General features: G+C 39.4%; 1 protein-coding gene across 1 annotated transcript in view; it reads right to left on the bottom strand.

Moving 5' to 3' along the window:
- The window catches only part of abcc1 (ATP-binding cassette, sub-family C (CFTR/MRP), member 1), a 105,951-nt gene that overhangs the window by 50,776 nt on the left and 38,552 nt on the right, over positions 1-16,623 (bottom strand). The window contains 6 exon segments of the mRNA XM_043712140.1: positions 994-1,197; positions 2,067-2,244; positions 6,955-7,182; positions 7,302-7,433; positions 9,011-9,072; positions 13,961-14,086. Of these exon segments, the coding sequence (XP_043568075.1) occupies positions 994-1,197; positions 2,067-2,244; positions 6,955-7,182; positions 7,302-7,433; positions 9,011-9,072; positions 13,961-14,086 (930 nt within the window).

Genomic DNA, 16,623 nt, shown 5'->3' with positions numbered 1-16,623 from the left:
CTTAGGATTCTATCCTCACTTCATAGTTCATGCACTTGCTTCCCATACTATATTTTACTCACGCAGCTTGTAGTTGGTTTCTTTTCCCTCGAGGGATCTGCAATTTTGTCTTCACAATTCGGCACCTGCCATTACAGCGATTGTCTCAAATCCAATGCCAGCAGAAGCTACACCTACCTTCACTTTCCATTTCAGTAGCCACTACCAACTTTCAACCCCTCATTGGGTACAATAAACAATGGCCAATAATTGTGGTAGCAACAGGACAAGGGAGGGCCTACTCACCTTATGATCCTCACTGAGCTTTTTTTTCCCCTCTTTTCATTCATGGGGATGAGGGCATCACAGGATAGGCCAGCATTTATTGCCAGAGGGCAGTTAAGAGTCAACCACATTGCTGTGGGTCTGGAGTCACATGTATTCTAGACCACCAAAGGATGGCAGATTACTTTCCTTAAAAGGGCATTCGTGAACCAGATGTTTTTTTTTTTCCCAACAATCGTCAATGGATTTGTGGTCATCATTTGGCTTTTAATTTCAGATTTTCACAATTCAAATTCCACCATTCACAGTGATGGGATTAATTGGGTGCCCAGAACATGAGCTGGATTAACATTCCAGCAATAGTACAATCGCTTCCCTTGTAAAATGGAGGCCCATCTAAGCCAAGTTGCATCTTTCAAGAATTTCAAAGCTGGTAACACCAAAACAAGATTTCTATTATAGTGCACTTCATATAGCATGCACATCACAAATAAACATGCAGGAGCAGCACATGGTAAAGAACCTAAATCTATGTCAGTCTTCATAGCAATGAGGATTTGATCACAGGAGCAGGGATGCTTTGCTGCAATTGTACAGGGTTTTGGTGAGACCACACCTGCATTCCAATGACATAGTAAGTGATTCTAAAGAGTGAAGTTGGTAAAACAGAAACTTCATCTATCCAAAAATATAAATAATTTAACAACTCTGGGTAAACGTTGTTTTAACAAATAACTGTCCAGAGGACAGAAGAAACACCAAATTAATTACCTGCCACAGAAAGTACATAGCCAGGATCACCTGAAGTGGTGCAGACCAGATCATGTTTAAGTAAGTTATCAAATCCATGAACTTCTGTGCATCCACAGACATCAAGTTTACAATTTCCCCAACTGTGGAAGTTTTCCTTGCTGCATTGGAAATTACTAGTGCCTTTGTACAGGGAAACAAAAACTGATTACTCAGAAAATCATCCTTTCAGTGATTCAAACAACATTTGATATGTACAATGAAATGTAAACAATTCTATTTAAACAGCAATCTAAACTAATAAGTTCAACCAGTTAAAGCTTTATAACTAACATTTCGAGAAGTGTAATAACTATTCTGTAGAAGTAAATAGATTCAAATAAAAAAAGGTAATTAGCAGATTTCTTTACTCAGAATTTCTGTTTAAAGAAACTCACTTTGTCTGGGAAGCAAAATAAACAGAGCTTGACAGCATTTATAAGTTATTTGCTTCATAATCTTTACTACTCATTTTTAAGTGTTTTCAATAAGGTTAACTGCACTAATTAGTTTTGAATTCCTTGCAAGAAAAAAATAATACAAGATTGGATTGGGAGCCTTGCACTTGAAGATGCAGTTTTAAAAATACATGGTTCCATACAATCTTAGAACATAATTTTCCACAGTAAACTTAAAATGTATTCAAGTTACCGAATCAAGAAACTATCCATGCCTCAATAACTAAATGCTATAAATTCTGTGTCTTATGATCCTGTTTCAAAACCACCTTAAGAAGAAACAGTGCTTCAAAAATGCTCCAAATAAACCTGTTGGACTAATAAACCTGGTGTTGTATGATTTTTAACTTTGTCGAATAATCACAAGTGGTGAACTTACTTAGAATATATAACAGAACTACAGATTTCCTACTCAGAATAGCTGCCTCATTACGGATTAATAATTCTGCCAACAGTTTAACATTTTCACATTATTCTATTAAAATTATCAAAAGGGACTATTGGCATGGTTTTTTCACATTTCTTTCCACCCAAAGTAGCATAACAAACTTGTACCTTTCTATAAACAGCTCCGATAATAGCAGTTTTTAGTCTCATTCCAGTGACAAAACAAATTTGGAAGTATTGATGAAGAAAGAGAGTCTGGATAAATGCACATAAAAATAGTAGCACAACATAAAAGTAGCCTTGCCAGCTTGGCGCCTTATCATTATTGATGAACTGCAAAAGCAACCTATCAAAAAAAAGGACAAAAAAAGTGATTAAATGCCTAGGGTTATATCCAGCTTCACAGCAATTAATTTAATGTTACATTATGTCACTAAGTACTTAGACATAATTTAAAACAATTATGAATAGCAAGAGCCAAATTTCAACTAAAAATATTGCAGTGGTCAAGAACAAAGGCACATAAAGGATTAATTCAGATTATGCTGCTTGGATCACAGAACAATGACAGAAGATGCTTAAATAAGTTACTATCTACCTTCCTTGGCAATGGTGCTATGCACTCCCAGGCCACTAACTGAAAAAAGCATTGACTGTGGATATGCTGTTCAGTCTACTTATTTCCTCCTGTACAACAATATCCCTCATGACCCCACCTCAACTTAGGAGCCAAAATTTATCATCTGGGCTTCTAAACCAGCTAGAATCCAGTACTTCTAATGTTCCCCTTTCTAATTTCCCCAATGCTTGCAGTACAACATAATCAGCACAAGAATAGTGCTCGTGTCATATCCCATTTCAATAACACATTAACCCTGTGCTTGCTAACTTAGTCGTTCTCTGGCAGTTTACATGATTAAAATTTAAAATAGTTATAAAAACAGAAATTGCTGGACAAACTCAGCAGGTCTGGCTGCACCTGTGGATAGGGAAACAGAATTAACATTCAGGACCAGGGACACTTCTACAGACGTACTTCTTCAAAATGGTTCTCTTACGTTTGAATTACCTTTTCAGCCTTGCCTTTCCCTACAATTTTGGTCTCCTTCACACATCACGGTCTTGGGAACCTGTTTTTTGGTACATTCTCTGTCTTTCAGTAAACCACTGGTGTCAGAGCATGCCAAGTAACTCAGCCTTACCATTTGGAACTCCTTTCCTTAGTCACTCTGCCTCTCTACTTCTCCATTTTTCTTTAAAAATGTTCTCAGATTCCATATTTTGCATCCGAGCATTCACTAACTTCTCTAAACTGTTTCACTAATAGCTTGGGACTGATCCATCTTAGTCATTCCTTTCTAAAGTGCACTGGGTAACATTGTATAGGAAAAGCATTCCATAAATGTAAGTTAGTCATGTCTGATACATCAGTTGGAGCTTAAACATGTTGTTCAAGTGCATGGGCAGGGCAAATAAACTTGAAAAGCAGGAAGAATAACTCAGAAGACAAATAGTACGTTACATTTCGATACAGAGTGATTAGAGTACAAAAGTAAAAGATGGCATTAGTGAAGTCACATCTATACAGATGTGTGTAAATTTGATCTCCTTGTCCAATGGAAGACATACCTGCCTTAGAGGGAGAACAACAAAAGTTTACTAGCTTGACTCTTGGGTTGAGTGGTTGTATTGAGTAAATTCCCTAGAATTTAACATTGACGTGATCTAATTTACATATACAAAACATTAAAGGATTAATAGAACAGAATTAGAGAAAATGTTTCTCCAACTGAGATATTTAGAACTTGGGCTCAAAGATCTGCAGTCAATAATGTCCACCCCCACTAGGGCGGTCTCAAAGCTCTCCACTTCTTCCTGGAGAAAGGGTCTGAACCGTCTCCATCCACCACCTACCTCCTCCACCTGGCCGAGCTCATCTCACCCTGAATAGCTTCTTTTACACTCCTCTTTCCTCAGGTCAAAAAGGTAGCCATGGATACCCGCATGGGCCCAGTGACACCAGTCTCTTTGTGGGTTACGTGGAACATTGCTTGTTTCAGTCCTTTCAAGCCACCACCCATAACTTTCTCCACTATAATTGATTATATCATTGTTGCTGCTTCCCTCTCTCTTTCAGAATTAGAAAAGATTATCAATTTCACTTCCAATTTCCACACCACTCTCACCTGATCCATCTCTGACTCTACCCATTCATTCCTTGAAATCCGTTTCCATTTCTGGGGATAGGCTGGCCACCAGTATCCACTATAAACCCAGTGACTCCCACAGTTACCTTGACTACATATCATCACACTTTACTTCCTGTGAAGACTCTCTTCCACTCTCCCATCATCTGCCACATTTGAACTGATGAAGCCAACTTCAAAAAGAGGATTCCAAAACATCCACCTTTGTCCTAAAACGAGGATTCCCCAGCACCCAAGATGACAAGGCCCTCAGCCAGGTCCAAACTATCTCCCACACTTCAGCCCTCACCTTCTCTCTTACCTTCCACAACAGAAATAGGGCTCCCCTTGTCCTCATCAACCATCTAACCAGCATCTGCATCGAGGATCATTAGCCGCTACATCTGCCACCTCCAGCATGATGCCACCACTAGACACATATTCCCTCCCACTTCCCTGTCAGCCATCTACAAGGACAATTCTCTCCGGGACACTATAATCCACTCCTCCTTCACCCCGAACACCCACAAGGTACCTTCCCTTGCACCTGTAGAAGGTGTAACACGTACTTGTTTACTTCTTCCCTCGTCAGCTGAAATATACCTTCCAAGTGAAGCAACACTTTATCTGCACTTCACTCAAGGAGGAGAAAGTGAGGACTGCAGATGCTGGAGATTACAATCAAGATCAGAGTGGTGCTGGAAAAACACAGCAGGTCAGGCAGCAAAGGAGCAGGGAAAAAAAAAAAATCAACGTTTCGGGCAAAAGCCCTTCATCAGGAATGCAGCTGGGAACCTCAGGGATTAAGAGATAAATGAGAGGGGGATGGGGCTGGGGAGAAGGTAGCTGAGAGATAGCCCAGCCCCACCCCCCTCCCATTTATCTCTCTATGCCTGAGGCTCACATCCTCATTCCTGATGAAGGGCTTTTGCCCAAAACATCGATTTTCCTGCTCCTTGGATGCTGCCTAACCTGCTGTGCTTTTCTAGCACCACCCTAAACTTGACTGCACTTCATGGAAATCTAGTCTACAGCATTCACTGCTCACACTGAGGAAAAGAAGTGCTGACTGAGTGACTCCTTCACAGAATACCTACATCCTACCCATAATAAAAAAAGACCCAGAGCTTCCAGTTGCCTGCCATTTCAACACACCCTGTCCCCTGGCCAACATCGCTGTCTCAGGCTTGGTGCAGTGTTCCAGCGCAGCTCAGTGCAAGCTGGAAGAACAGTACCTTGTGAGAAACAAAGCTCACTCACTAAACAATTGCAGTCCGAGACAAAAATCTGAACCAGTAGTGTCCTTTATTTGTACACTTGCAAGTGGGTGCAATGTCTACCATCAAATCCAACAAACTCTCGAAATTTATACAATTTGAATCCCCATATTTTTTCTTATTTCATTGTTTGCCCTCTTCTCCGCTTACTTCACTCATTTCCTTAAGACTGATCCCACAACTTCTGTTTATCCGGCCTTGTCTGTGACAAATGCCTATCTCTGGCCCCCCATAAGGTTGTTTGACGTCATCCTACTGCAGGTCATCGCTAGGCATATCCTTTATCAGCATTTATTCCTCTCCGGAAGCCACTCTGACCTTTATGACCTCTGTAATTAGGGTTTGTTCCTGTGTCCCCATACAAGTGGGAAAACAGATGTTTTTCCTACTGTCTTATCTGTTGCCCATACATCTACCATTGTTCTGTAATCACATCTCATGCTAACATACCATTTTCCTTAACGGATTATATACTTCCTCTATGTAGTTCCCATTCTTGTTAACTCAGCTCTTAGCTGAGAAACAATCACAAACTAATGTGAATTCATTTACTCGGTATCAGAACTTATAATTGCAGAAATAACATTAATTCACCTATATCCCACAACCTCATTTCCCTACAGCCTTCTGGACTCAATATCAAGTTCAACAACTTAGGGCTTGAGGCACCTTCACCCATGTCCTTACCCCAACCCCCCACACACCAGGCCTTGTTATCACATGGTCTGCTATTATACACTACCCATTGCTATCCACTAATAGTTCCATTAGCAGCCATTCTTTCACCTGTGCCTGTCAAGTTCTTCTTTCTAATCTCTAACCCCACTTATCGCTTACTCTGTACACCCCACCCCTGCCAATCCTCTGCATAAAAATCAACTTTTTCCTCACTATCATCAGGTCTGATGGTCACTGGACCCGAAATGGCACAGTGGTTAGCACTGCTGCATCACAGCACCAGCGATCTGGGTTCAATTCCAGCCTCATGTGTCTGTCCAGAGTTTCCATCTTCTGGGTGCTCCAGCTTCCTCCCACGGTCCAAAGATGTGCAGGTTAGGGTTGATTGACCATGCTAAATTGTGCAAAGTGTCCAGGGATGTGCAGTCTAGGTGGATTAGCCATGGGAAAATAGCAGGGATTGAGGTGTGGGCAGGAGGGAATGCTTTTCAGAGGGTTGGTGTACACTCGACGGTTGGAATGGCCTGGTTCCACATTGTTGGGATTCTATGAAACATTAATTCTGCTTTCTCTCCACAGATGCTACCGGACTTGCTGAGCTTTTCCAGCAGTTTCTGATTTCTAGTATCCACAGCTCTTTAGGGTTTTAAGTACAGTCGGTTCTGCTATAATGCGGTAGTTCTGTTCTCGTGCAACCCCATCTCATTAAAAAATCATGTAATAGCAGTACCATTTAAATTAATGGGACCAGAATCACACTATAACCAATACATGCTTTAAAAGTTTGTGCTTTAGAAACAATGTCACCAACCATGTTATAGCAAATTTGCAATAACGAAACACGCTTTATAGCAGAACAACCTGTATAGAAATCAATTTGCCTTTTATTGTTTTTCTTACAATTGTGCAACTTACTTCAGAATTTCAGGGCTGGCAAACATCAGTAAATCATGAATAACCTTATACAAAAAGCTGATCATAAAATAAGGGCCAAAGGTTCTACATAATGCTTTCAGCAGTGAAGGCTGCAAATTCTTTCTCTTCTTTAAAATTAGAACTTGCGTTTCACCAGGTTCCTCTGAACGCTCAGGTTCCTTTTCGGTTCTGTTCTTCTGAGGAGAGTATACCATTTCACTTTGTCTACTTCAAATGAAAACAAAATTTCTTAAACATTACTTGGCACATAAGAATTCCATTTACAGAAATAATAACTAACAATTTTAGTCATGAACAATATTTATAAAATACTCTTTACCCATTACCTGGTTTTCTTAAAACATTCCTTCTCCCATTCTTCAACTAACCGTGGCACAATAATTTTAGATTTATCCTTCTTTTTTAAGGACCACAAATCATCTGGTTCCAATGGCCGTTTATATCCCAAAACGATCATCCTGAAATAATGCAAGTAGTGTGTTAATGGGTCATCTTTTCTCCAAAAAATGATAAAGAATCAAAGAATCGTGTCATCAAGCATGACATTTTCAAGGTTGAAAATATGTTGAAAGATGAGAAAGTAGCAATTAAAAAGACACAAAAGTAGTCACATACAGCATGGAACTGATAAACAACTAAAATAGATGTTCTTTCAGCAGAACCAGGAAATTAGATTCTGCAGTGTCTACAGACTGACAAATTAGATGATTAAGTGATAAAGGCATAATTAAAATTATGTATTACAAAAATCATCTTTCAACTCTTTACAATGAAGAACTTTCTGAAAGCAAAACCAATTTGATTAAACTGAAACATTTTTGTTCAATGCTAAGTAGTGAGCAATGATTAGAAACCGACAAAAAGGTGTTATAATTTCTCTGCAAGCAAAAAATGTTATTTTTTTAAAAAGCTTTGGGCAAGAAACTGATACAGGTTTTGCTGCCTTCAATATTGACTTCAAAACACAGGAAATTGACTTATTAATGCATGTGTCATTGCTGACAAGTCAACTGATATTAGAAAATGTATTTTACTTGATTTAACATTAGATACTATTGCTAAAGTAACACTGTCTATCCAAGGTCATAAAAATTTATTTCTACATCCCATTTCACAGCAATATTCCTTACAAAACTTGACTATTGCAAGTGGCCAGTAACGCCACTTCAAAGATTGCTGTGCGTGGACAGAAGGAGGACGGTGCAGGACCATCCAATGCTGCTATGTAGCTCCAGAAACACACAGTTTAGCAAGAATGTAGGTTAATTCTGTCGGCTGAGGATGATTCTACAGAAGATCAGAACAGAATGGGACTTCAGCAGTTCAAGGCAGCAGAGCAATTATGGTGGTCAATAAATACTGGCTCAGCCAATAATGCCCACAGGCCCTGACTGACTCAAAAACAAAAGGGATTCCATCACCATCAAGTGATAGGAAACCTTAGAGAGATAAAGCCTTTGTACCCAAAACAAATACAACTCCTGGTGGACAAACAATGGAATAGACTAATTGTTTGCATCTGGTAATAACCTTCCATGTTAAAACTGTTATTCTTGCCATTCCATAACTGTGTAAAGACCAAGCAATGCAACATAATCATTCTACTGTTGATGTGAAACCTCGTAGCTTTAAAACACTTCAATGTTAAATACATATTCAATAAATATAGCTTCAAGTCAATTAACAACTAATTAGAACATAAGGAAAATCAAGATTGCTCTCATCAAATTTAGGCTCTTGACCAGAAGCATCTAGTATTAAAAAGTGGTGATTAGCAGCATTTTGCCAAAAAAAACAAACTTATGAATCATTTTTGATCAATCAGGTTTCATTTCTTGACCAACATAAATCATATTCATTTAAAATCTTTTAAAATTGATCTCTAAAGAAAATTAAACTTATTTGAAAGAAAACATGACCAAAACAGAAATGAGTGATACTGTAAAATAAATTTCTTCCAGATTATTGTGTTAATTTCAGGAAAAGTACCCCATCATGAATACAGCAAGAACAAACACGTCATATTTCCACATACCTTGTAAACCACCAGAATGTTATCTTGGACAGGAATGAAGCATTTAGTTCAGGGCACAGATTCTAGAAGAAGAAGTTTTAAAAAAAAGTTACGGTCTTTAAAAAAATTAAATTTAACTAAGCACTGAATACAAGAAATTTAATAAAGTCCTTAAGAAAAAACATATGGGAAAGACACTGGCTTAGAATATTGAAACAGCAGCAAAATGTTGGCTTCAAACAAGTTACACAATAATAGATGGATCGTGCTTCTATTGAACAGCAACAATTTGCAGAATTTATTTCCATTTCTATTTTCTCACTAAATGAATTAGCTAAAGGTACAATTCTACAGCAAAGGTAAGGGTATGAAATGACTTGGTAATACTCAACAGGGAAAAGGCATACTTCAAAAATTGAATGTTAAGTAATCCAAACAGTATTAAATAATTTTGTTTGAAAAATAGAAGTAGGGAAAATACTTTGATTCTTTAAAGTCTTCTCTCCAGTTTGACAATTAATAAACAGAAGACCGAACAGTGTTCAAGAAAGTGGACAACACATCTGACAATTACAATTCAACAGAAATCAATTAAGGCAGTTATAGAGAGTCAGTTAGAGATGTACAGCACAGAAATGGACCTGTCGGTCCAACTCGTCCATGCCAACCAGATATTCTAAATTAATCTAGTCCCAAAAACCAGCAGTTGGTCCATATCCCTCTAAACCCTTCCTAGTCATATACCCATGCAGATAGGTTTTAAATGTTGTAATTGTACCAGCCTCCGCCACTTCCTCTGGCAGCTCATTCCATACACTCACCACCTTACGTGTGTAAAAGTTGCCCCTTAGGTCCCTTTTATATCTTTCCCCTCTCACTTTAAACCGATGCCCTGCAGTTCTGGGTTCCCAAACCCTGGGAAAAAGACCTTGGCTATTCACCTTACCCATGCCCCTCATGATTTTATAAACCTCTATAAAAGGTCATGCCTCAGCCTCAAATGCTCCAGGGACCAAAATAAAAAGAGTCCCAGCCTACTCAGTCTCTCCCTACAGCTGCCTTCAAATACACTCTAATCATTCATATCACATTTACCATTGAACATTCCTAAAACGGTTTAGTGATTTCTTCATTTATTTGTTGCATTAGGCAGTAATTGAATCTTAATTCAAACTCTGCCCATAAGGATATAAAAAGTCTGCTGCTGGAAGGAGCTAACCAGTTCTGTGCTGGTTACTAAAGCAGTGAATGTTTTAGCAGCAGTAATACAAATTTATTTTTAACTTGTTTCATAAGAGACCATAATTCATGAAATAATATTTTATAAACCTATTTACTGTTCAAAATTAAGCCTGTCATCTTCTTCCAAAGACTTTGCATGGGCATCCTTTTTCACACAAAATCAGTGGCTTAGACTAATACCATCAAGGAGGATGGGGCAGTAAAACTGCCTGAAGTCTTTCAACCCCTCCTTTCGATCATTCACGATTTTATAAAAACTGAAATTTTAATAGTTTTATTGTGCCCTTTGTACTAAATTGGATGATTATAAAAGGAACACTGAGCATCAGAAAGGATGGAGGTAGCAACCTTTACTCCTTGGCTTTGCCCTTAGAATCTTGTTCTCCTTTGTTAGGAATTTTCATTACGAATCCATGTCAAATCAAACCACATTTATCCGACTCTTCAGCATTTGTGAAATGGCTACTTCTATGGAGAATGCAACTTTCCAAACTTGGAGCTCAAGTCCTTTAATATGGTAATATATTGTTTTTTGTGCTTTATTTGATCTTCTCTATAGCTTTCTCAAGAGCAAACATTGGCTTTTGGTGACATCAAGTAGTCTTTCAAACAGGCTTCATTCTGGCCAATCATTTAACTTTTATCATTTGGGCTTAGCTGTTTGTTCTGATATAGAGCTGAAAATGTGTTGCTGGAAAAGCGCAGCAGGTTAGGCAGCATCCAAGGAGGAGGAGAATTGACGTTTCGGGCATGAGCCCTTCTTCAGGAATGGAGAATCGAATCAGAGTCCTCCTGTTTGTTCTGATAGTCAATACTAGGGGCTCAACACTTGCCACTGATAGGACACCTAATGCCAATGATCACCAGACTTTAAAACAGGAATATTTGATATTTAACAATCTATTTAACAGATATTTCCATCTATGAAAACTCTGGTAATCCAATTCTAAAATTCAATAAAAGATCTAGTACAAAAAATGGAAATCTGCCTCAGGGTTGGAACTAGCACAGTACAGAAAGTGATCAGACAACAAGTACATAGCCCTAACTTTTATGTTATTGCAGAGGCCACGAGTAGCATACTCCAACAGCAGATCAGATCTTCATGCACCGGCTCATGATTTCCCTTAAAATGAGAGGCTCAACTCCTACATTGTGCAGGATACATTAAGTAAAAGCTAAACTTTGCGACAAACTGAAAATTCTAACTGGTAGCCTTGGAAACTATTTCCTTCAGCTTTGCACTAATACATTCCACTGTGTATAAAATACAATTTTTCCTCATGTTGCCTCTGGATCTTCTTACCAATTACCTTAAATCTCAGGTCCCTGGTTACTGGCCACACTACTGGAAATAGAGTAAATAAGGAAAAGCCAAACCTATTCATGATTTTTATCGATTCTCTTAAACGTCTTTTTAATCTTTTCCGTTCCAAACAGAGCTCCAGTCTCCCTGCATCAGGAGCAGCACAGTGACTCAGGGGTTAGCACTGCTGCCTTACAGCGCCAGGGTCCTGGGTTTGATTCCACCCTCGGGTGACTGTGTGGAGTTTGCACGTTCTCCCCATGTCTGCATGGGTTTCATCTGGGTACTGACTTCCTCCCACAGTCCAAAGCTGTGCATGTTAGATGGATTGGCCATGCTAAATTGTCCAAGATGTCCAGGGATGTGCAGATATGTTAGCTAGCCATGGGATATGTGAGGTAACAGTGATAAATTGGGGTGGGGCTGCTTGGAATACCCTTCAGAGGATCTGTGTGGACTCGATGGGTTGAAAGGCCTGCTCCCACTCTGTAGGGATTTTACCATCGCTGAAGTCATGCCTCCCTCAAATATCTCCTATAAACCCACCAATGCCTTGACATTCTTCTCAAAGTTAGCTGCCTATGTTCAACACAAAACTCCATATAACCAAACCACAGATCTATCAAAGTTCAACATATCTTCCTTCTTTTTCTCATACTATTATTTTTCTACTAATAAAGCCAATGTTCATGTAAGCTTTTCCAACACCTTCTCAACTTGTGTCATCTCCAGTGATTTGTGCTGAAATACACCAGATGTCCCTACCCTTCCACTGCCTTTAATTTGTATGGCTGCTCTTCATTCTTCCTACTAACATACATTTTCACACAAGTGTTAAAAGATGACATAACATTTGGCTGCCATTTTAACTGTCCATGTCTTCCTGAAGTCCATTACTATTCTCCCCCTTGGATTACCTTATTACTGACCCATCAGACAGTAACTCAAAGTTTAGAATTATTATCAGATTCTCAACAAATTCTACCTTTACATCCCATAGTCACCCACGATAAATTTATCCCATCCATTCAGGCTAACTTTTCTGCTTCAAGGATTGGTAATCTTTTAAATAACACCCTTTATCTCCTTTTATCCTATTCAATATCACTATTTCGTGTTCCATGATTGCTACGTTAGGAACCCTTGGAGTTTGTTTTTACTGGACAAAATTTGTTGCCCTTTGTATCCATGTGGTCTCCTTTTGGTCCTTACGTTGGCTTCCATCTCCTATTATTGATGCAAAAATACCCACAGAGCTAGTGCAGATATGGTGGGCCGAATGGCTTCCTTCTGCACTGGAAAATTCTGTGTAACTCAAAGATTATTGGATGTCATGTGCAACATAAAATACCTTTGGTTTATTTTAGCTGCTAATCTATTCATATCTCTCTTCTTTCCAAGTTATTATCCCTCCTCTAGATTCTCTAGAATAAACATGATTATCTTCTGGAGTATGAATCAGACGTTGTCACCCACTGTGGTACTTAGCTCTATTAAAAAAAAAGGTTAAATGTGTTACACTCCTGGGTGATTCCTATCAAGTCTGCCTCTGCCTACCCCAACAAATGGCCACATAATTACTATTCTCCAGGACTCTGCAGATTAGGGGTGACTATACCCAATATCTTTAGTAACCAGAGATCTATTCTTGGATTAAAAAGTAACAATTGACCTAGAATAGAAATTACTCCTGAAATGGCCAGGCTCTAATTTTAGGTTTAATCACTAATCCTACAACTCTCAACAGTTTCCCTCAATCCACCTCAATATCTTGGCAACTCCCCACATGATACAAGAAGTGCAAGCAGTAGCTTACAATTTCTGATCATTTTGTTTCATTGGAGCTCAAGGAATTTAATTAATTGCTGAATGTTTAACTATGTCCCATTGCCTCTTAAATTTACCTTCACTTTTAATTGGGCGGCACGGTGGCACAGTGGTTAGTACTGCTGCCTCACAGCGCCAGAGACCCGGGTTCAATTCCCGCCTCAGGCGACTGACTGTGTGGAGTTTGCACATTTTCCCAGTGTCTGTATGGGTTTCCTCCAGGTGCTCCGGTTTCCTCCCACAGTCCAAAAATGTGCAAGTTAGGTGAATTGGCCATGCTAAATTGCCCGTAGTGTTAGGTGAAGGGGTGGAATGTAGTGGGGTGGGTTGCGCTTCGGCGGGTCGGTGTGGACTTGTTGGGCCGAAGGGCCTGTTTCCACACGAAGTAATCTAGTCAAATCAAAAGCACCTCTTTTCGCACTCTGCACCGAGTTCACACACACCAAATTCCTGTTGCCACTTTGAGAGGATTCCCAACTCCTTCAATACCTATTTTCTGGAAACGTGCCTTGCTTTCATTTTATGAAGCACTTCTAACATTTTATTTTGTACCATAAAAGATCAGCAAACTTCATATTAAAAAAATTAATACTCACAGTATCCTTGTCAGGTTCAGAAAAGAGGGGAGGATGATCGGTCAAGCAGGAAAGTATAAACTCTATAAACACTCCAATCAAATATAAGTAAAAGGTTGTATTCCGAAAAACATCAATTTTCGGATCCTAAAGAGAAAGACAAGAAATTATTACATAGAAGTTGTTTTACTAAAACAGTAAGTTTCTTTATACTGAAAAGTTTCAGGTAGCACAATAAGAGAACTGGGAGACTGAGAACCACAGACCCAATGATTTAAAAAACAGCATAAGAGAAAAAAATACGAAGTAACTCAACAGCACGAGGAAGCTCAGAAAGGGTCATTTTTACAGGTCAATTAAATGAATCTACCCTTTAAATCAGTCAAGATCAATGAGCTAGAATAAAATAAGCTAAGTTGAATCTGAAAGCTCAGAGTTAAGGGAGTGCAGACATTAGAGACAGACCAGTTGAAAAAGGAACACAGAGACACTAGCCCAAGGGAAACTGGTGAGTGCCTTTTCTTAAACAGAATAGTTTAATCAGAAGTTTGAAACACAAGGGAGTCAGAAAGCAGGAACAGGATACTGAGCTTGATGATCAGCCATGAACATGTTGAATAGTGGAGCAGCCTTGAAGGGCCAATCGAATTACTCCTGCTCCTATCTGCTATGTTTCTATATTAATAGAGGGGATTGGTTAGCTCAGATGGCTGGACAGCTGGTTTGTGATGTAGACCAATGCCAACAGCACAAGTTCAATTCCTGCACCAGCAGAGGTTATATGACAACCACTCCTTCACAACCTCTCTTGTCTGAGGCATAGTGACCCTCAGCTTAAATGACCACCAACGAAAGAGCAACCAAACAATCTGCTAAGATTATGGCGATTTTCTTTTCTTTAATTGATAGCAACAACATAGGCAGAAAGAGGGATGAGGTCCTGAAGGTAAGGAGTTAAGAAAGAGATAGCTTTTTTTGTTCATTCATGGGACATGGGTGTCACTGGCTGGCCAGTATTTATTGTCCTTCCCTAGTTACTCCTCGGTGGTAATGGTCAGCTGCCTTCTTGTACTGTAGGCCAACCCACAATGCCCTTAGGGACCAAATTCCAGGATTATGACCAGTGACAGTGAAGGAACGGCGATATATTTCCAAGTCCGGATAGTGAGTTGCTTGAAGGGAAGTTGCAGGGGTGGTGTTGCCCTTGTCCTTCTAGATGGAAGCGGCCCTGGATTTGGAAGATGTTGTCGAAGGTTCTTTTGGTAAAATTTTGTAGTTCACCTTGAAGATGGTACATACTGCCGCTATTGAGCTTCAGTGAGCAGGTGCTGCTTGATATTATCGTTGATTATACTTTCCTTCATTTTACTGATGATCGAGAGTAGACTAATGGGACAGCAACTGGTCAGGTTATATTTGATGTATTGTGTCCACAGGACATAATAGAATACAAGACTTCAGTACCATTGCCGGAATGTTACCAAGGCCCAAAGCCTTAGCAGTATCCAGTGTTTCCAACCATTTCTTGATATCACACAGAGTGAATCAAATTGACTGAAGACTAGTATCTAAACTGGAGACCACTGGAGGAGGCCAAGATGCATCATCCACTCAGCACTTCTGGCTGAAGATTACTGCAAATCCTTAAACCTTTATCTTTCACACGGTTATGTTTGGCTCTTCCATCACTGAGATGGGGATGTTCATGGAGACTCCTCAAGTGAGTGGTTTGATTAAGCAGAACATCAAGCAATGATTTGTAGATGATACCTGATGCCATACCCTAGCAAGTAAAGAAATGGGAGGATAAAGCAGAGATACAGAGCTGAAGAAATATCACAGGAAAAAAAGTCTTCAGATTCCAGAGTATTGGGATCAACAGTTCGAGGTAGGGCTTATACATCCTGATAGTCCAAAGCAGTTGAGATGCTGCCTTATTGCTCTGCAGAATGGTTTTTATTGCTGTTGGACAGGGGCATGGACACCAGGCTGTAGCATGAGAAAGACAAATAAAATACAGAGAGAGAACTTGGACAGACAATGCTAGGATTGAAAATAGGAAAGTATTAGATGGAATTAGACTAAGAGGGAACAGAAGAAGGTCTAAATTAAGCTTGCAGTAGATGCTGCTACAGCCATGTGTTTTTGGATCTGTTATCTTGGGAATTAAGATCTTCTAGCATTTGATATATGATTTTTAGTAAAACAATCATACAATTAGATTGAAAAGAAGATAAACAATAGCAGCAAAAATGCCAATCATAAGGCATGATTCACTCTTAAAGCGGTTTAAGCTTTTTGTTTAGAGAATAGCCTGGCTGCAGAAAACCTCGTTCTCAGACAAAGCTCGGCTGAAACATGCATTGGTTAAAAGAGTCAAAGTAGAGTTTAAGAGCCCTCAGATAACAAGTGAGCTAAGCTTTGGCTATAGCTGAGAACTTGTGCAAGTGTACCCCAATTGAGGCTTGATTAGTTTTCCTGTAGGTTTAACATAACTTCCTTGCTCTTATGCTCTCTCCCGCAAATGATCCAGCCCAGGATAGTGTGTGCATCACTAACTATTCTTTCAAGTTGTCCTGCCATCTTTAATGAGGTGTGCAGGTCTACAGCTAGGTCCTTCTGCTCTTGCATTCCTTTAGGATTGTAGCCTTTATTGTGTCTATGTTCTTCCTAGCAAAGTGAAT

This window comes from Chiloscyllium plagiosum, chromosome 21, assembly GCF_004010195.1.
Source record: "Chiloscyllium plagiosum isolate BGI_BamShark_2017 chromosome 21, ASM401019v2, whole genome shotgun sequence".
In the NCBI taxonomy this organism is placed as follows: domain Eukaryota; kingdom Metazoa; phylum Chordata; class Chondrichthyes; order Orectolobiformes; family Hemiscylliidae; genus Chiloscyllium; species Chiloscyllium plagiosum.
This window is presented reverse-complemented; position numbering and strand designations above follow the sequence as displayed.